This window comes from Neopelma chrysocephalum, unplaced genomic scaffold (assembly GCF_003984885.1).
Source record: "Neopelma chrysocephalum unplaced genomic scaffold, ASM398488v2 Primary Assembly neopelma1_25, whole genome shotgun sequence".
Lineage (NCBI taxonomy): Eukaryota > Metazoa > Chordata > Aves > Passeriformes > Pipridae > Neopelma > Neopelma chrysocephalum.
In genome coordinates this window covers 30,854,480-30,876,762 of record NW_020897694.1, presented here as the reverse complement: position 1 = coordinate 30,876,762, position 22,283 = coordinate 30,854,480, and the positions used below count along the sequence as shown (strand labels likewise).

The 22,283-nt window shown below is 36.6% G+C and overlaps 1 protein-coding gene across 3 annotated transcripts; it reads right to left on the bottom strand.

The window, feature by feature from the left end:
* Nucleotides 1-5,495: 5,495 nt before the first annotated feature.
* On the bottom strand, nt 5,496-21,749 carry TNFSF13B (TNF superfamily member 13b). Of its 3 annotated transcripts, none has more exons than XM_027674738.1 (7): nt 21,654-21,749; nt 16,219-16,631; nt 16,046-16,136; nt 8,282-8,338; nt 7,822-7,934; nt 7,576-7,726; nt 5,496-5,919 (listed from the first exon to the last, which is right to left on the bottom strand). In XM_027674738.1, the coding sequence occupies exons 2-7, from the start codon at nt 16,543-16,545 to the stop codon at nt 5,807-5,809; spliced, it is 852 nt and encodes a 283-aa protein (XP_027530539.1). In that variant the 5' UTR covers nt 16,546-16,631; nt 21,654-21,749; the 3' UTR covers nt 5,496-5,806. The 3 variants fall into 3 exon arrangements, with proteins under 3 accessions (XP_027530539.1, XP_027530540.1, XP_027530538.1); XM_027674739.1 differs by lacking the exon at nt 21,654-21,749 and having other exon boundaries at nt 5,496-5,698; nt 5,839-5,919; nt 16,219-16,927; XM_027674737.1 differs by lacking the exon at nt 21,654-21,749 and having other exon boundaries at nt 16,219-16,925.
* Between the last annotated feature and the right edge of the window lie 534 nt (nt 21,750-22,283).

Below are 22,283 nucleotides of genomic sequence, written 5' to 3'. Positions count from 1 at the left end.
TTTCAACACTTCTGCAGATGAGACCACAAAGGACATCAGTCAGTCAGCCAGAGAATGAGGAACATTCACTGACCACCTGTGAAAAATCGGGTTTAAGGAACTCTATAGTAAAGACTAGGGCAGTTTGGAAATTCTCAAACAAAACAGAGCTTTGTCAAAACCACAGTTTGTGTAGCCCAGCATGTTCTGTTTAAAATATTTCAGACTGAACAAACTATTACGAAACTTAAAATGATGTCCAGGGGAACTCAGCTTAGACTTCCAAAAGCGCTGTTGGCTACTAAGCCAGGAAAACTGAAAATGGCAATTTTCAGATCCAAAGAAGCTCGTCAAGACTCTTCTCTAGCTTAAGAAGCTCTGGAAGACAAGTACCCTGAGCTCAGTTGGGAAAGAGAACTCACACACACTTTGTGAGACAGGATTTCCTGCAGCCATTGGAATAACTAACATTCAGCAGGATTAGAGATAGGATCTGTAGATTTGAAAACAAAGTTTTGGTAGAAATGGTTTTAAGTCAAAACTGAAACAACTCCGGGTTTAAAGAAAGGAAAAAAAATTCAACATCTGGCAAAAATAAACACGACTTTTCAGACAGCTCTTACAGACAGAAAGGGAATAGAATTCTGTTTAAACAGGACATCGTAATTTCTCTTCTTTCATGTTCTACCACATTTACTACTTCCTTCCAGTATTTCTGAAATTTAGTCTGGGCTTCAGCTTAAAACATTTTACGTCAATATCCCATTTTCCACAGGATGAAGTGTCTTCTATCTACTGACTGAATTGGTGTGGAGCAGCAAAAAAAAAAGTCAAATGAAACTTGCAAGCGAGTGAATGAAGATTATTACTTGGCCACATGGTTTGATTCAATTTACACTCCTAGGTTTGAGGTCACGCAGTACCTGATGACTACTAGCAGCTTGCTGTGCTTAACTGGAACCTGCCCCATGCAGTACATAAATGCTTGCTGATCCTGTTGAGGCACACACTGAGGAACTCATGTTTCATTTGCACTCAGGAAATGAACACCCTTCCTTTTGCAGCAGGACCCTTTCTGACCCACCTCTTCCAGTCCTTTCTCTGCCCTGCACATCCTCTGGTTTGTTACCATAGAATCAGCAAGGGAAAGGGATCATTCTGCTCAAAGCTGGATCAACACTGAATTCAGACTACACTGCTCAGGGATTGATCCAATAAAGTGCTGGAAATCTGTACAAACAGATTTTTCGCAGCCCCTCTGGATAACATGCTGCAGTGATTGACTGTCCTCATGGGGACACCTGTGCTGTGGCAGAGGAGGAAGGATGAGCACTCTCCCCATCATCTAGGTAACTGTTCTGCTCATAGGTGCATGAGTTACAACTTATAGGTTGCGAGTTATGGATTAGAAAGCTTGTGAGTTGGAAACCTCATGGCTTAAATGATTAATTAGTGAATTCACGTTAGAGTAGTCTGTACAAAGTGAATTGAATCCCTGTTTGTCATGTTTTCTTTCCTAATGAGCTCATAAGATGAAGTTTAATTTACAGAGTACATAGACCTATAAATTTGAAAGATTCAAATGGGTCATGACACCATGGTAACGAGTTTTGTTTCTTATGCCAAGTACCAATTTCCTAGTTTGATTTGTGCCCATTGTGTCTTCTCACACCACTGTGACCCTCTCAAAGGATATGTTTCTGTTTTCTTGATAGCTTTCTAACTGGTATTAGAAGATTCTTATTAGGACCCCCAAGCCTCTTCTCCGGGATGGACAAACCAATTTCCCTCAGCCCCTCCTCACAGGACAGGGATGTACTTTATCCCAACCACCCCCAATAAAAGGGGAATAACCTCTTCCCTTAATCTACTGGTGACACTCCTGCTGATACAGTGCAGTATGCTGTTAGCCTTTGCCTCTGACAGGGCTCACTGTGGATTTGTGTTTAGCTTGCTTTCCCCCAGGAACCCCTGTCCCTTTTCCACAAAGCTGCTGTCTTTGCCTAACCTCACCCAGTCCCCAGGCTTGTCACAGCCAGTCTTTTTCATGCTGTCACATTTCTCCCTAACTCACAAGCAATTAAATCCTAGTTAGGATCTCTCCAGTTTCTGCAGTCCAGCTTCAAATCTGGTTTGTTTTCCCCATCCCCCCTAAGCTCTATGTAATGTGCAAACTCCATGAGATCCTTTCTACATCAAACATTTAGCTCCTCTCTTCCCTTTGTTTTCATCAGCTTCTTTCTCACGCTGCTTGGACTGACCTTAAAAAACAACCTTAGATCTTACTGGTGGTGGTAATCCATGACCAGCCAAGACAAAAAACTTCTGGGAACATTTTCCTCTCCCCTTTGAAAGTTCTACAGAGATAGAATATGCTTAACTTGAAAAAGAATATAATATTCTTCAAAAGCATACACCTTGTCAAAGTATGAGTGCAGAAGAAAGAGAGGAACAAAGAAAAAAAACCTGCTTAAAACAAAGCAAAACCCACATTACACACATTTCTTCTTTCAAAGCATAGATTCTCTAGACCTTTCCAAAGAAAAAGTAGGCAAATTGTTAAAATCCAAACAATATATTTTTTCCTAACTTCATCTTTAGAAGAGTAAAACATTGAAGGCTGAAGTTACCCAAGACAATTCAATCTAAGTCATATGCCAGAGATACAGAAAATATCAACTCCAGTGGTATAAGCTTGGCAAAACTATGGGGCAGCTGAAGTTAAAGTCTTACAGTGGCAAATGCTGAGCAATCTGAGAAACAGTCAGATGCAGGAGAGCTATGTGTGAATATATTCTGTATGTTGGCAAGATGTGTGATTGCACATTATGTAACAGAGATATTTTAATTTTCAAGATAAAAATTACATTAATTACATTATATTCAAAACAGCTATATATCTACCAACTGCCCATTATTAGGAAGGAATGATAGAAGCTCACACGTTCTGTAAAAATGTACTGGAAAAAAAAAGTCCCTTATGTTTGCCATGCTGCTTTTTAAGACCACATGAAGAAGAACCAGAGTATTCACTCAGTGTGTTGTATTTGCAGAAACCTGTCTTAAATACTAGATATCCTTGATAAGAACTCAAAATATCATATAACTCACCTAGATACTACTTATTACCCATCACACTTATTCAAAGAACATCTACCCAATGCAGAAAACTTTGTTAACTCCCAGCAACTGAAACAGAAGTGTGATGGTGGTCTGGATGCACTTTGGTACCTCCTGTATCACCAGTTTGTTAGCAGAACAATCAGGAATGAGATATTCACCTTTTCTTCCTGCTTTGATCAGAAAATGCTGATCTGTTAAAACTCAACTTTGTGCAGAAGCAGAATAATTTTGAGAAGTCTTCTCATGAAGCCAGCTCAAAGCTACAATTCTGTTGACAGCAACAAAATTGCCAGACGTGTAGGTAGAAATATGTGAACAGTCTGTTGACTTGCACTCTCTACACATATGTGGGAGTTCTCCTGGTTCACAAAAACACAGTTCCCATTTTTTGTGGAGTAACTTGAGGTTCAGTTTCATCCTTCTAAGGAAGGGAACACCTCTGAAATATTTTCTTAGAAAATTTTTACTCCAAGCCAAATGATACCCCAAACCCTTTCCAAAGTTCTGCAGTGTACATGTTTGTCAGCAGCAGAAGGAAGAAATACAGCCAGGGATTAAGTTAAGGTTAGCACACACAAGCCCACTGAAACCACTGGGGAAGCTTACGCACTGAAATTTAAATTTGCAAGTTTAGCCACTGAGTCTCTGTGAAAGCAACACTAACAACAGGGGTTTTTTTCTATAATCAGACAATGCTAAAATCAACAAACTTCTGATTATGGATTCTGGGCATCATTAATATATGTCAGTAATAACAGTCAACTCACTGCATGTTAATAGTTGTTCTACCCACATTCAGAGTCACACAACCTTGGGTAAACTGAGGGTTTCTGTAGAGGACTTAAAATGCCTTTTTGGCAAACTTAGCACATCAAAATTTGACAGTAATAGTAACAATGACAACAACAATAATAAGCAGAAGCTTCAGATCCACAACACATAAATAAATAAATTTGAAAAAGGAGGAGTTCAGACATTTTGAAACTGTAGTTAAGCCTCATAAAAATCTCATGTAGTAATCCAATACACATATGCAATACACAAATGTCTTCCTGAAGCCCAGAGAAGTTGAATTAATTGTTGCATTAGTTTACCATGCTCTATAATTCTTAGCTCCAAAACTCTTTTATTTATTGTCTATCACCCTGAGAACTCAATCAAATCACGGTTTATAAAAACAGACAAAGAGACTGCAATATACAAAGCATCTTTTCTTTACTAAATAAACTTACATAACACAATTCTCAAATCCTAAAAAAAATTTCAAATGAAGTACAGTAAGGGGGGGGTTTATTTTATCTATTCCAATAGCACTTTAATATTCTTTAAAGATCGGTGGAACAAGTACTCAAGGTTTGTATTACAATAGCTACTAGAAGTCTTGACCACACTATTACCACTGTATTACCTTGACCATGCAATATTTGGGGTAAAAAAAGACATAAATCCTATCTATTGAACAAAGGAGACAGACAAAAGAAAAGGAAAAAGGATATCTTGTTTAGTTTTTCTACAGGTCTCATTTTTTTGGTGAAACAGCGTTGAGCAATATATTCAAAACTGCAGAAAAAGCCTATAGTTAACCTAGGATTGAGCCCAGATTTCTGGGATACAAATGTATTTTCTTAGCTGCATGGCTGGTTCCAGGTCTATTGGACTTTATTTTTTACTCAGTTGCATAGAAGGGATCATAGCAAGAGGCAAGAGAAATACAAGAAATATGTATGAAGTAATATTTCCATTGGATAAACTATCCAAAAGAAGATAAAATTCTATGTTCAAATGTCCAAGACATATGTGTGTGTACATACTTTCATATATATACAAATACATCTATATAATGTATATATACACATCTATATGTGACTGCAGAAATGAGGAAGCCAGAAATCCAATTCCACCCACTGTAATGTGTCTAATGTCACTGCATTTCTTTCTGTTCCTGCCTTGTTTACATAGAATTGTGCACATATTCCTTGATGAGTAGCAATGCTTTGAAGATTGAGCTGTTGAAGCATCTTACATATCCTTTTCCCACTAAAATTAATTCTAAATAGTAAATACTAATAAATTTTAGTAAATCTTTTGTTCACAGGGAAGAAGTAAGACAATGGCTACTATTCTGTATATTTGTTTACATTATCCCATACATTTAGATTTTTTTCTTTCCCCAAAATCTTTGTGCCAAAGAAAAAAGAAAAACAAAACACAGAACCCACCTAACACCTCCATTTTGTGATAAGGAATCTACTGTATGATGTTTCTTTCCCATCCTTCATACTTCAAATATTTTATTGATGAAATAATGAAAATCTAACATGTATTTTAGTTTTCCTTTTCAATTATGGATAATAATTTGATAGTCTATGGTCCTGGTCATGCTATTATTTATGTCAACTCCATCTTTTTTATTTTCTTATGGACAATACATTGTTTCAAAACTCACTGCTTTACAGTTGTTATCTAGAGTTGCCCATTGTCTGAAATAAATTGGCTTTCTGCTAATCACATGGTGGTTATATCACAAGGTTGTCTGGGGTGTTTCCTGTTTTGGGTTCGCTTATAAAAGTGAAGAAAAGTTAGAAGTTGGTGCTGGCTGGGGAGAGACTGAATTGGCAGCTTTATTACAACTCAGTATTTTTTATGACAAAAGCATAGGAAAAGAATAAATTTCCATTAAGCATAATAACAGAAATGAAGGGCTTCAGAGGAGTCTTACTGCACCAAAAAAAGTACCATCTCCATCCAAGGATATTTTGGCCCTTCTCCGTGGTATTGTAAGTTGAAGTTCATCCCCTTCTTCTAATTTTGCAATGCCTGGCAAAGGATTTGGAATATTTTTAAGTTAATATTTCAAATACATTATTTTCATAAATGGTATTCAAAAAGTCGTTATGTGTCATCTTGCAAATGTAAGCATGACTTGTTATATGTGATGAGTGGTTTTTTACCTTTAGGTACAAACTAAGAGTTTACAGCCTATCCAAAGCTGACACTTAACATCCTCTATGGAGCTGGATTTAATTTCCACTCTGCACTCAGCACAACACAGTTAATTTAAGCAAACGTTGCAGAAATTTATATCAGTGGTGTATCCAGATTCTTCATGTTATGGTGTTGTGTCAGGCAAGGTCAGCAGCAAGTATTACTGGTCCTAGACCACTCCATTCCCACACTTCTGGAGGAGGTTTCACGAGCTTTATCACTCTAATGAAGTTACCAGACATCAGCTGATCCATTGCAACTGCAGAGCACAAAAGTCTGCTTACTGCCAGCTGCACATCATCTGATATGATAACTGAAAGCATCTCCCCTTCAAGCTGCAGCCACAGAGCTGAGAACACATCTAACATCTGCTGCGAGACATGCTCAACAGCACAGAAGATAGCAGTGAGAACTGTTTTTCCAGGTGAAAAAGGAACAGTAGGAATTTGGGAAGCAAGAACTGTGAAGTGGCAGGATAGAGTAGGGATCCTAGTTAAGAAAGGGCAGCAGTAATATAAGGGTAAAATAAGAGCATAGATGAAACTGAAGGTGGTTATGATGCCAGAATGTACAAGTGAAGGGGCAGAAAATTAACGGAAATGTTTGAGGAGCCTCAATTGCCAGGACAAAGTATTTATTTATTTGGAATTTATTTTTATTTGGAAAAAATTAGCTTTGTGCTGCATACCATTTGTTTAATGCCATTACTTGCCAACAGTCAACTCAGTGTCACCCACTCAGTGTCACCCATTTTTTCATAAAGAAAAAAAAGATCTTGCTGGAAAATAATTGGAGACCCTCAAATCCACCATTAAGGTGGAAAGACAGACAAGAGCTGACAAATGAGGTTTTATAGGCCTTGACACTAATTCCTTAAATGCTGCTGCAGGAATATACATGTATATTGATTTTGAGCCTGCTGGACTTGCATTAAATATTTTAATTGGTCTTTCTTGTAATGTTTCTAATTTGTGATGTCATAAAGAGCACCTTATAGGAATTAACTATTTTTCATCTAACCAAAGATTAAAAATGCAGTAGCCATTATAAGGAGTAGAAATACCACAGTAAGGTATGCAAAGATTGGATGGCTAAAATTTATATATGACATTTTAAACAGAACATAGCTCCTAAATATTTTATTGGGATTACTAAATGTGGAATTCAACTCCTAAGTTAAACTGAGTTCTTTAATAAGGACAGCACGTACTTCTTCTTTCTGCTTCAGGTATCTGCCCGAAAGCACCAAAGTATCCAGCCACATTACAGAGTCCATGGAAAGAATGAAGCTGTTCAGATCACCAAGTTAGATACATACCCTCTGATTGCTGATACTTTATATAAAACTGTATTTTTTGAAAATATTCTGTAATTTTGCAGTTAACCAGATCCATGAATGCAGTCCCTGTTCTTAAATCACCCAACACTACAGATTCTATTTGATACAGCTTATTTGCAAACAAAGAAAAGGAAAATGTAGGTATTTACCAGCAGTATAGCAAGAATTATTTGGGTAAGACTGTGGCATATTTTGGATGCAACGAAACAATGTCACCAAGCTGAGATCATCACCAAACACGTGAGCCTTCTTCCTCTGTATTAGGTGTCCCATAGCAAATGTTGTATCCGTATACAAAACCTGCAGAAAGAAGAGGTAGACTTCAAATTTATTGTATGGAGGCGTTAAAAAACCCTTGCAAAAGTCAGATGCTGAAGTGAATTGAGCTTTCTCACCTGGCCATATATGAAAAAATAACCTGTTTCCTTGATCACTATTTTATTTCCTTGTTCTTCCAGAGCTGTTCCCCGTTTAAAGCTCAGAAGCCAAGGGACAATGCTTGAATCATCTAAAAGAAACAATAATTTTGGGTAATCAAAAAGAAAAGTTATCTCTTAATTTTCACCTGCCAAAAATTAACAAAGCTGATTTCTAGTCAAGACTTCCAGTCTCACTAGCTGGATTTCCCCACTGAAAAGATGCTATTTGCAAGAGCTATCCAGATGCAGAGACCTACCAGATGCAGGGACCTCTTCGTTGTTTGTTTTTTAATTTGTTTGTTTGCTGGTGGTGGGATTTTTAAATTATTTTTAAATAAAACGGCAAAACTCAGTTACTGCTTTGAAGTTAGACAAAATTTGTTGAAACAGTTAATCCAAGGAATAGTTAGCTACAAATCATGGAACATACTCTTACCTTTCTGTTGGATATCACTTTTGCTGTCAGCGATCAGTTGCAAGCAGGCTTGCAGCACTGGAAAGTAAAAGCATTTAGAAATCCACGAAACATACATCAGTAATAGAATAGCTTAAGCTTATGAAACTACATAAAAAAAAAAGGACATGAAAAAAATCTCTCAGTCTCATCACTTATTTTAAACCAAAATCTATTGGTTTTAATACAGATCTCACTCAAGTGTGTAAAACCAGAATTCCTATCACAACACATACTAGGTAACTTTCAAGGATCGGGCAGCTATATGGGAGGTCTCAGACAGAAGCACAAGTTATACTTGCTTGTTTTAATATCTGGTCCTAATATAATTAAAAGATGTAGCAGTAAGTCAAATGAGCTAAAAATCATCAGATCAACTAGTCTTGTTAATTTTTTAATCAAAAGCTCAAAAAAAGTCCCACCCCTGTCAGCTATGACAGGTAGCAGCTTTTCTAATGATGTTTACTGCATTATTTAAAGAAATTACTTTCCAGTTATAGTTGCTGTAAAAGATTAGTCATATATACTGGTTACGTGGTACTTTCATAATAAATTCTCAAAACCCATATATATGTACTTTCATTATATTTTCAGATACCTACACTCAATCAACCTAACTAAGACTGAGAGGGAAGATAGAGATATGACTCTTAGCAAATTAAGGCACACTTAACAAATAGCTTAGTATCTGTCAAAACGTGTTGCTCAAAACTGTAGAGAAACTAGGAGTTTCAGAGAAAAGTATTGCAGAAAGTTAAAATACAGACTTGCAAGTGAAACAAAGATCTTGTAAGAAATCTGCTAAGCATAAATGTCAGGGAATAGGATAAAAGGAAAAAAGAAGAGTTAGAATTGCTTAGAGCAAATTTTAATCAAAACATCTGGTTCTTGTGCTACTTTGAAGTTTGGAAAATGGAGCAGCAACATTTACTACACTTGAAAGAGACCAAATGAATTTACTAAGAGTCAAGAGAAGAAAATTCTGCCATGGTTTGCTGAATCTCCATTTTGTTTACCTCTTTTCAGATAAGAAGGTTCTGGGTCAGATTTGGCCGCACTTGCTGTAATGGGAAATGTCATGGATAAGTGGGATCCTGCATCTACTGTGTCTACTAAGTGTCCAGTAGGACAAACTTTCTGCTGCACAGCAGGTAGTGAGAATTTGGGTAGAAAGCAGCCTCTCTCTGTAACTAAGTCTCCTTTTTAAGGGGTCCTGCTTGAAAACAGCAGAAGAGGGCTGAATGCTCACCAGCACTCAGCAGTGCCAGCTGGCAGCACACAGAGATTCAAGGGCACATCTGGGAATGCTTCAATGTCACAATGATCACACAACCTGCAAGCCCTACTTATGTTAACAGGAATGCTATCCTCCAAGCTTCTGTCTCCTACACTGAAATGTGTCCTTGAGTTCTATGAACAAATCAATGATGTGCTAAAATCTACAGTTTTGCAAACCAAGAATTTGAAGGCATCTGAATTTCCTACTTTCTGGTATAGAATAGAAAAACCAAGCCGACATAAAATTGAAAAAGGTATTATACTTCATTTTTCTACTGATCATGGGAGCAAAAGAATTTTCCAGAAAAGAAGATTCCAAATAAAATCAAAATGTGATTTTCTGCAGATGCACAACACAGCACATCAGGCACTTCATTTTACAAAGTATTAATTCACTCTCCTTTGGAACAAAATGACTTCCTAGAGAATGAAATTTGCCAATTCCCTAGTATTTCAGTAAGCTAAATGAAAATTTTAATTCCTGCTTTTGAAAGAATTCACTAGTGTGGCCACTGGATTTTCCACTAACCAAACAAGACAGGATTTGTGATGATACACACTAACCAGCTGCTATCCAGCTGGATACCAATGAATATTGTCTACAAGCAGTAAAAGTTCGGCTACTTTAGCAATTCTTGTTAAGCCTGCTGCGCAAATCTGATGGGCATTTTTGAAACTATCCTAATTCACAGTTTGCAAGTCTGAATTTATATTTCAGCTGTTTGCAGCACTGAAATAGTAGTCAGCATGCTGAGAACTTCCACACAGTAATTAAAATGGGCAAGATTAGTACAGTTTGAGATCATCTCCATCGCTTTAAAATACATACCAACTGCTTTATTCTACAGATATCAGATCTAGACATATTCTCTAAAAAAATCTTTTTTTTCTTTAATATATGCAGATAGGAATAAGGCTCCACAGAATATAGTAAGCTTGTTTTTCATGGAGAAAAATGGATGCAACAGTGTCATTCCTGACAATAAGGAAACAAAAACTAGCATGGTGGCCATTTTTTACCTAAGGCTACAAAGGATAAATAATATCTAAAAAAGTTCCTGAGATATTGAACAACAACATGCCTAAAAAATATGTTCAGAAGCCAAGACTGACACATAACTATTTCCAGTATATACTAGTACTTCACTTTGACCTCAGTGGAACTACATACATGCTTAAGATCAAGTAATTAATTAAAACTAATTCAGAGAAAACAACACTACTATTAAGGAAAGAATATGGATAGAATATTTTCTGGGTAAATTAACAGGGATTTTCAGTAAAAAATTAATGTTTTTAAGAAATGCTAGCAATTCTATTCCAACAAGGACCTTAATCTCACCTTAAGTGCAATATGAAGAATATATGTATTACAAAATAGACATTGAATAGTTACTATCGGTACTGAGCAGAATAAATCAAAAGCTCTATCTGAATGTCTTTCAGCCCTGTGTATATCAAACCTGAGCAGAATCTTCATAGTCTAAAGGATTTTTGAATAATTAATAAAGAAAACAGAATACAGGATTTGTAAAATACATCTTGAAAGTGTGTAAAAATATCTAGACTGAGTGTCACCATGAGGTCTAACTGTATAAAAGTGTATCTAGAACTGTAATGCATGCCCCGTCCTCTTGTGACTTTATATAATAGCTTTGCTTCGATGAACATTCTTATTTTTCCTGATTTTAATCGCTCTGCAGGCTGCAGTTGGCAGAAGTACATTTCAGAGTCTGTCTTATTCCATGAACAGAACAGCCAATTCTGAAAAAGTTAGTAGGTCCAGATGCCTTTATAAACCACAGACAGCACATGAAAGGATGTGTTCTCTACTGGTTGAGCAACGTAGCCACAGTTTAAAAAAAAGGTACTAGCTATTGCAGCAGGACAGCTTTCTGCATATCTGCGTGTTTTAAGACCTTATATTGGTAAAATCAAATTTGTCCTTACATGCAAATTTTCTTGTTATTTAACTTGCATAATCATTTTAATATTTTGCAATCTCACTTAATGATCCATCCAAACAAAATTTCAAGTTTACTATTTGTGAGCTCTTGCATAAAATTTAAAGTTTTGATATCTGAGGCCTGAGACATCTGTTTCAATTTTTGCTGAAATAAAACCCAGGAAAAACCCTGACCTTGAAAAAAAAACCCACCAAAACCCAGACCTGCTTATTTAGGTTCCTTCTTTGGTCTAGATCTATTCTCTGTAGACTTCTCAAAACACACATAAACACTAGATAATTTACTATAGAAATGATAAGCACGTTCTTGAACCATTTGCAATTCTTCATTTCTCATCACAAGAGATCTTCTTTTGGTTTTTGCTTATGTATTTTTATAAACTGGTATTCATGAACTCTATCCCAGTAGAAACCAGGAAAACTGGTTAATTTGTTTCTTTTTAACTGACAAGTTTTTATATGGCATTAATCATGGATTCAATCAGTCCCTGCATTAAAATGGCTCAATCGTGGTTGCAGGTAGGACTCAGATCTAACAAATATCTTTGAAGTATTGGTACCATTATTTTGACCTTAACAGAATTGCCAGTAATATGTTACAGTCAGAAAAACAAGGAAATAGTTTACTAGGAGTTAAGAATACTTTATGTAGACTTCTATCATACAGTGCAAAGCAGAATATTGTTTTTAAAAATTAGAGTCTATTTTATGTATTTTTGATTGCACAGCGTTCTGCGTTATACACAGCACTGATTCATTCACTCATTCATTCAGTGAAATTCTTCATGTGAAACTGCAGGCATTGCATCAAGTAATTTTATACTCTTTTGCATAGAAGGGTCTACTTCCTTTTGAATTAGACTGTTGTCAGCAGAAACAAATAAGAATAACATATTTTCAAGAAGTAGGCCTTTCTTTTTTTTTTTAAGAGAACTTTTATATTTCCTCTCTTCAAACAATAAAATAAGAAGTATTGTGAATATTTGGTAAGGGAATTTTTTTAGGCATTTTTGTGGCATTTTTTTAGGCTAGTAACAAAAGGTTATGTCTCACTTCGAAGATCACTAAAGTCAAGTACCACTTGTATAAGTTCTTGCTATCCCTCTGTCACAGATATCTAAAGCAACAACATAAAGTCAAAACACTTCTAATCAACAAATGTACCCAATGTACCAAATGTACAGCAATTATATCAAGAGCAACGGAAAAATTCTCACAACTTATACACCAAGCTTGCAAGGCAATAGTTATTTCCCATGGTTACAACTGATTTTGGAGTAGAATCTGGGAATTGGTAGTAAAAAAAAAAATAGAGCCAAGGCACATGCCAGGTTAACCTGCCTCACTGCTTTGTGGAATTACATAGAATTGCTTCTCAGCTCCTTGCATCTATGCAATGAGACGGTTGAGTTGGGCAACCTCAATACACCAAGGTAAATGTAGTCCATGGGGGCTCCAATCTGACCACCTGCATTTGAGCTTACAGGAGACCTTATTCTTACCTCCCTAGGCCACAGGAATTGGAATCTCACAATAAGGACCAGAATGAGGCACTGAGGGAGCGTGTAAATGAAACTTCACATTCGTACACTGAAGTGGCTTAGGCAATGGAACCTGTATCTTTTTCCTGGACTCAAGTGCACATGCAGCTTAGAGAGAAACATACAAGCAAGGCAATCAATAATTGTTAATAGACTATAAAATTCAGGAGAGGTTTTGTTGTGCAATGATTTTCCTCTACAGGCAGAATTGACAAAGAAAAACAATAAAAAAGAAAAATTATGTCTGTTATTATGTGTCCTGATAAGACATTTGCCAGAATTGGTTAAAAGGTCTATCTGCCTGCATATTAATAATATGTACCTTTCAAAATTACCCATTAACTCCTACTCATTGTATCAAGAACTCTGGTTCTGACTGCTAACTGTGCAGCTTTATTTGGAATTGATGCTTGAAACCCTTCTCTCTAACTTACTTGAGCTGGAAATTTTCTCAAGGCACAAAATGTATAACTGCAGATGGCTAATGGTTTCATGCATGAACACACACAAATGCCTACCCTATAAGAACATGAAAGAACAATATTGTGTTAGATCTACTTTCATTCAATTGTCATTTTAATGAAAATGCTAATTTATGAGCGCTTTTATGTACACAACATCCAAAAGTAGAAAAAATTAAAATGGTAATTCCATATGTTCAAGAAGGGCTGTGCTGAGCCTAAAAAAATAGTGGGGTATCCATTCCTGGAATTTAATAATTAAAGTCTAGAAAAAAACCATAATTGAATCACAACTTTATTTATAAACAAAATAATAGTCCTGTATTTTACTTCTGCTCTACATTTAAGCAGAAGAGAAGCAATTGTATGTCAGTAATGTTTTCAAATATTATCTTTCTAAGGAATTGTTCTGTGTAATAGTAAAATGATGGGTCGACAATTAATTATGGGACCAGACTCCACTTTGAGATCTTGTTGAAGCAAACAGACAAGAACAGGCATCTCACTCAACAGCTTAATTTATGAGTGCCGCACATCTGCAGGACAATTTTGAGGCTGCTGGGATTCTGGTACTCAGATATGGATGTCAAAAGATCAAAATGCAGGGCCAGTAGTTCTGTGTACATGACCAAGTAATAGACTGGATTCAGCACCATGAACAACACCATGTTTTCTTATTTAACTCACTCTGCTAAGTTAAAATTTAACATTGTCTAATAGGTTCATGGTCATCAGTGAAATCTGATCTGAGAAAATTTAACATCTTACTGAACTCTGACAAAGCTAAATTTGTTGTAATTAGAGCAGGCAGAAAGGTAACCCCAACAGATTACCTTTGATATAAATGCAAGATTTGCAATTTACTTTTTCTTTTTTATATACAAAAGTATAAGGTTCATGTTAGAAAACAGTTTTGTAGCAGATCAAACTATGTAGCTTTTCCCTTTCAAATGGATGTTCATATTCTGTGCTTTCTGTCATCCATCCTAAACAATTTTAAAGCCATCTTAAAAAAAGCTTACAAAAGTAAGTAGCTTAATTATAATTTTATGTGAATAAAGGTAAATAGGTATAATCAAAGGTGGCTACATGATAAGAAGAATCTCAAGTCTACCTAGAGGCACAGCCGAGGAGCCCCAAAACCTCTTCACCCACCTACACCCTCAAACAGCAATAAGAATAAAGGTGAAAGCTATTGTGAAGGAAACTGGATCACTTGCACAGTACTGATGCTATAAAATTCATTTTAAAAAGATGTCTCTTTTATGATACTTGTAATTTAGATCACTATTTTTTATTTGGGAGTTGCTAGGGTGGGGAGAACAGGGAAACTCTGTGGTTCCCATGAAAGGAAGCAAGCTACAAGAAATACAATTTAAGCAATCATGTCCTCGGTCCAGTTTGCGAAATCTGTCTCAGACAAGGCCCTGAACAAAAGATTACTAATGAAGTAGAATAAATCCCATATAAACCTGTGGGTTTTAGGTGATGTCCTAAATGAATGTTCTCTTTTGAGAATATTGGAAGTAAGTAGAGTGATTATACCCTAGAACTTAAATTTCATTTAGTCTTTGCCTACAAATTACTCCATTTCAACATCATCTCTTAATAACTTAAGATATTAGCTTTCATCAGTTAAAACAATAAAAAAAGTATACATAATAGGAGTGAATTGATTTAGCAATCCAGTAATATTTTTAATTACTCAGTGCAGTTAGAGTACGTGTGCAGACTGTTACAATAAAATTCTGCATTTCATCCTATAAGGCATCATTGTGTCCGGAAAAATAAAGAAATGTAGACATTTTATTCCTAAAGGAAACAAATACATCCCATTAATATATCAACATTATAATACACATCAGAGGTCTTTTATGGAGCACAGTCTTCAGTGTTCTCTGCAGAAACTTTTATAAAGGCCATGAGAGAAAAAAATCTTACTGGATAGGCATTCTTTTATTAATTTTTCTAATTATATTAATAGGTTGTTTTAATGTAGAAATAATGCTAAACTTCTGAATTCCTTGTAGTCTGTCTCTTTTGTCAGGTACAAGCCAATCTTTCTCTTTGAAAGCTCCTACTTCCCTAAATTTCTCATTACTTCTCTCTTTTAGGATGACCATGTTTCCCAGAAAAGTGAGTTGGCATTTTTAATAATAGATTTCCCTCCCTACTATTGATCAGAGAGAACTGAACAGTTGAAATGCAGATAGCACGAATATCAGTACCTTAAACAGTATGTCCCAACTCATTGCAGGGGGGTTGGACTAGATGGCCTTTAAAGGTCCGTTCCAACTCAAAACTTTCTGTGATTCTATATGGTAACCATTAAAAGAATATGCCTATTGTTAAATCCATTCATTCAGTAAGAATTTTGAAAGTCAGAACAGGCTCTGGGAGCATGGATACTGACAGGAGAAGACACGAATCAAGCACTGCTGCTTTTCTCAAAACGGTATCCAACTGCGGCATCCCAACCATTCCACCAGATGCTATTTACCTTTTTCTTCTGTGTGGACAACAGACCGCCTGCGCCTGTTTCTACTCCCATTCCAGATTTCCTTTTGGAAGCTATCAGGAAGCCTGTTCTCCTAACAAGGAGAAGCAACAGTCAGTGAAACAGCCCCACATTTATTCATCCCTTGCAAGCTACAAACCACCCCTCCAGCTTACCTGCCTGGTGCCAGCTGCAGACACTTGCAGGAAAGAAGAAACAGGGGTACCTGCTTTATTTTCCTCAGGGGACACGGGTGGCTGGTCTAGCGGAGACCTTGCCTGGAGCCTGTAGATCAGCTCGCTGCGCAGAGCTTCTAGTTCTGTTTTCAGGGTGATAACATGGTAAAGAGACACTGCTGCAAGACAAGAGGACAGGAGCATTGCGAGCCATAGGAATGTGACAGAAAAAAGTCCCGTGGTGCCTGAAACAGCATCAGGGGGGGCAGAAGGAGAGGAGGCGGTATCCTTCTGTTGGATGACGTGCACATAGTCCACGGATTTCATCGCTGCTTTTTCCTTACTAAAGCCAGAGGGAGAGTTCAGCTGTCCCCTTCCGAGGTGCAATCCATGTTACCAGTTGCTCTCTGAAACTAAGGGTATCCAGAATAAGTGAACAAAACAGCCAGATCATTTCCTGTCATATGAAGCTCTTGATAGCACCATTAAACTTAATGTACAGAGTGAACATCTAAGATTCAATTTGTTTTCATCTCTCTGTGCTGCATTTTAGAAAGGAATACTTTCTCATGAGCTATTTGTTCAATCTACCTTCCTCCTTTCACTTTCAATTATTTATTTATGTGGCAGCTTGCTATAACCATTTCCCATAATCTTTAAATTTAGGCACAGCCAGTACCACTGGTAATTTTAAAGCCTTATCTAGAAATGCAGAAACTATATAAAGTTTCCTGGCAGCATATCATCCAGTGCTACTTAAAAGGCGTACACGTATGACAGGCATATGCCTCTGTGTGCATGAAGATGTACTGTGTATATACATTATATCACATATATTAACATATATATATTCATATCTAAAGTGCCAATATGCCTACAGAGGAGAAAAATTATTCAAAAAAAATTTTTTGTGGTTTCCAAAACACAATAATGAAAAATATTCCCAGGTATGAGTCATAAATTACTGGTCTCTCAACTGTATGTAGCTGCAGATTCTGCAGTTCAGTTCATCTAACTAACTTGAAAAGGGATGATATTTTATTAAACTTATCTAATAAATACAGTTTCGCTACAGGTCTCAAGGACCGGGATTAATGCAAAAGTGGACACAGAGAAGCAGGGAGAGGAAACTTGGCAGGGGAGAACTAGAAGAGGTGAAAACAAGACGATGGAAAAGAATAAGATATGGGAAATAAGAATGGAGGGAAAGAGCAGAGAGGTATAGAAAAAATGATATTTAGAAAATTTAAAAATGAAACAGACTAAAACTTTAAACATGCATGCTAACATTTTTCAGATGAATCCTGAATGTCTGGTTTAAGTTCATAATTTTAAGATTTTACAAGTCCTTTCCTCTTAAAACCCTGCATTAGGAATTCCTTTCTTTTCTGCAGCAGCAAGGGTACCTAAATATCCCAAACATGTGTATATGCTTTATGTATTTTCTTCTCACACAAAATTCAACTTTTACCCCTTTGTTAAAACTTTCAGTGATCCGAGACACACACACAAAAAAAATCAAACAGCATCACAATTAGGGCTAAAATCAACAGGTCAACCTGTTACCATGTGAGTAAACTTTATCTGTGCAAAAGAGAGAACTTTTACATGTCAGCCCAAACACTCTGTAGTGAATCCTGTGGCAACACCTACCAGAGTAGTTCAGATCAAGTTAATTCTGTTGGGAAGGAGAAGGAACAACAATAGAGTAACAACTTCTGTAGCCTCTCCCACTTATGTTTCTTAAGGCTATGAGAAATTTAGGGTGATTATAAGCTTTATCATCTTCCATTGTGATGCAGGGCATTCTTTTCCTTATTTTGCCACCTATAGCAACCATGCTTATACTGCACAGATGAGTAAATCTGTTCCTAAATGCAGAGGAAAAAAACACACAATGTATCTTAGTGTGCTCTTAGAAGACATCTACGTACTGTGACAAAGTATAAAGAAATCAGCGTAGGGTGGAATAAGCAGAATACCATACCATTCTGTGCCTATTTTCAAGGCTAAGTTAAGGTGTAAATGGGGCTGCATTTTGAAAGAAATTTAAGATGAACTAACACAGTTATTTTTTAACAGAATAAGCAATTATTAGAACTAAGCAGACATGCCTTTAAGTATCCCTAGACATCAGAACATTACCAGCCTAGTACTGACTGTTCCAAAAATAAAAAAAAGAAATATGACAGTTGGAAAAGATGCGCTATTTTAGAAAATGAAACTGAGAGAATGAAAGTTATAACTAGCTATTCAGGAATACTGAGAAACAAATGGCCAGAGAGGTCTCTGCAGTCATTAACATATCAGAAAATAACAGACAGATATATAAATAGCAGCACTCTAGTCACTTCTAGAGAAAATAGGCTGTTCCCAGCCTCCACACCTTCTTTAAATGGGGTCATTATTTGGGCTGACAAAATAATTGTGGCGACACAGAGGACTTCTGTAAGACATCTGGCTTCATCTTGCTTATCATTCTGATCAACGAGAATTTCAAAGGGGAGATGAGGAAAATCACAATAGCCCACACATGGCAAATTGTTAAATTCAGTAGATATTGTAGTTGAGCATCAAAGGGATCACTCTGCTGGCAACCTTGTATTGTTCTGTAGATTCATAAGCACTTATGTGGTTTGAAAGAAAACGTAACTTCTGACAACTTCTGTGATGACAAAATCATAGTGGAACAATAAATAATGGCAGTAAGGGATCAATAATGAAAAACAACATGAACTGCCTAGAAATAAACTAAGTTGAACAACTTCTGTTTTAATATACTCAAATGAAGCTTCAGTTAGTTGTAGATGCTAATTGCATTTGTAAATCACAAAAACGACTTAAAAAAACCCAACAGAAAAACAAACCCTAAACCAAACAAAACCTTCATGCTAGTTGCAGAGCCTAGAAGAATCAGTGCTCAATGCTTGCCACTATGTTTTGTCATAACATACTCTCCTTTTGATTCCTCTTGTTGGTAGAGCTGCAAAGTAGTCCTTAGCCTGCTTAAACCAAGTGAGTAAGATTACTGTATGTGCCATTTTTGCTGTGTTTTAAACTAAGATATGACTTAGAGGACTAAGCAGTGCTCAGATTAGCCTCCCATTAGGAGACATGCTGAACACAAGCTCTCAGTGGAATATTCTTGTTGAAGCAGAGGTATACTACTGGAAATATATTCTGGGGTAAAATAATAAGCAAAAAAAAGAGGCAGCATCATGCTTTTATACTGACAAAACTATTGACATATAGTTAAGACTGAAAACACTGAACAGTGAAAAAGGTTCACAACAAAAACCCCAAATGAATATAGGAGGCCTGAAGAACTCATAACGGAAAGGGCATTCAGTTTGTGGTTAGCAGCCTGCTTCTACTGGCCAGCTTTCCTGAAAATCCTTTTGCAGAAGTTTGTACCATATTAACAGTTTTTGACTCAAGACACATATGCATGCAGAAAAACCTTAGGGCCTGCCTCAAGACCAGTTCAAAGAGGCATTTTCCAAACTATTTCTAGAAAAGAAAATGTTACTGCATTAAACTGGAGAAACCCATCTATCTCTGCAAGCAAATAAGAATAAACCCTTACAATAAAAATATTCTGAAAATATGGTCCTATTTTGGATGCACGGTACATGATCCATGGACACATAGTGAATCCAATCACAGTGCCTCCTTAACTGAAAGGATGAGCTATGTTGAACACTCAAGCTGATTGACTAAGAGACCTCATTAATTTAGCCAAGGAAAACTATTAAGAAATGTTTTGGCTAGTCTAAGAATTTTACTTAACCAAGTCTTTTACTTTTGAGAAAAAGAGCAAACTTTTAGGTAAAACTCAAAATAATAAATAAATAAAAAAGAAAACCCAACACATTGCCACTGAAGAGTCTAACAGGCGAGAATGTTTCACTACAACCCAGGGAAATTAAGGCTGGTTAAACTTTCCAAGACGTTACAGCAGAAAAAAATCTTTTGACTTTATGGAAGCAATTATTTTTTTTCATTCTGTTATGCAGAGTATCAGATGAAATGATCAAGATGGGTCCTGGTAACCTGCAAATTTATAAAAGATCAGCACTACATTTGTGGGGAACCAGGGCAGAGATAATAACCAATCACACAGGAAATTTGTGGTTGAACCAGAAACTGAATTATTGATTTCCTGAAATCCAGCAATGTACTTTAATCACAAAAGCATCTTCTTTGTGAGGGAGGAAAATCCCATGATGAAGTTTAATGTACAAAAGAGAAGCAGATGATATCAATATGAGGGCTTGAGTAAAAACCCAATTTACTGAAGGAACATGAAAGTTTACTTAAAAACAAATGTTCTTATTTTGGAAAGGAGGTTGTGCAGATGCTGCAACCCAGAGATCCAGGCAAATGTCAAAGGCCATACTAAAAGTACGCCTCCAGTGGGAAGGGTCCAGCCTCATATACTTCTGAAGTAGCCACAAAATGGTCCTGCGGTAATTACAATAAAGAGACCACAACAGCTTGCCTTGCTACACAAGACAGTGCAGAACAGATAGAGAAGCAAAGAATAAGCAAAGGCTCCATCTGAAGCACATTTAGTTTCAAGTCCTTTCTGAAGATGGACGAAATAGGAGGATTGTTTTGGGGGAGATCAGAATAAATCATGTATTACAGTTTTCTGCTATTACAGAGATCTCTATTAAGAACATTCATAGATATCCCTCTGAAACAGTACACATTCCCTTCAAGGACACTTAATTAGTGCTTTCATTTTTTCATTAACTACAATTTACACTGTAGTAAATCCAGGGAAGTTCTGCCTTACATATGGATCCAAAAAGCACTCTATTTCTGGATACTCCACTCCTGTGGCTGTGTATCTTACATCCTATTATTTTAACTTCCAGGAAGCTGTTGAATACCTTGCAAGTAAAGTATGTTTTACACAAACAGTTAAAGCCTTATTTGATAAATTACCTTGTTAAAAGGAAAAAAAAATGCTCTGAGATTTTTCTGAAGCAAAAAGTGTATTTTTTTCTCTTTGCTTCACAATTTCAAAATTGCCTAGGATAACACAATTGTCTCTGCACATTTTAGATATGACAGCCTTGATTTATTCCTTGCAAGATCTTATTTCTCTAGACATGTAGAAAATTTGGGTCCAATTCTGGCATGCATACTACACATAGTAAACCTACAGCTGACTTGCAATCATTGTCACTTTTCACATGGTTATTACAGTGTTTTCAAAGAGAATAGGAGATGACACAGGAAGGAAAAGCAATTATTACAGGTGTCTTTCAAAGTATGCAGAAGAGCCAACAAGACATAGAAAACAATTTTAAAACCATATAAAATATAAAAAGAAAACACATGATTTATATACTACAGCAGCTTAATAACAGCCTCCTTCCCTTCCACCCCTCAAACCCCGTGATGTTATAGCAATTCCTTCTTACTGCCCAGGGAAAAACGAGCTCTGTCATACAGCTGTAGCTCACTTCTCTTACAGTCTCACTGGCTTTGCTATCCAGCAGCACCGAGTACTGGAGTTCTCCACCTCTTTGACACTATGCAACTTCACCGATTTTGCACAGATGGGCTACAAATGCATTTGTATGGTAACGAAATAAACACAGACCCGTGGCCTTTCATGTGGGAGTGGCCACTCTGCTGCTGCTAGAGTCTGGAGACCTTCAATAGAGGGAACAGGACAAGGATCCAAGTATTTTCAAATTATAATGTTATTTCTTCATAGCTATATCTGATTGCTATGCTGTTCCTGAGTCCTAAAGGACAGAAAGGAAAGGGTTTTCTATCTGACCTTTCCCTTTGAATTTTTGTACATAATTAGCCCACACCAGACATTAAGTGTAACGCAAACCAGCTGTAGAACTTCCTTTCTTTCTATCTTCAAGGAGCAAAATCTGTTCCTTACTTGCTTGTCAAAACTAGAGGCAACAGCTCTCTAAACCTGATATGTGAACATACTTATATTTCTGCCAGCCACCTTGTAGTTTTGCATTATTCAGCTCATTGCTTCAGATTATTACTTATGTATCTCCAATTAGGAGTGAAACCATGTTCCG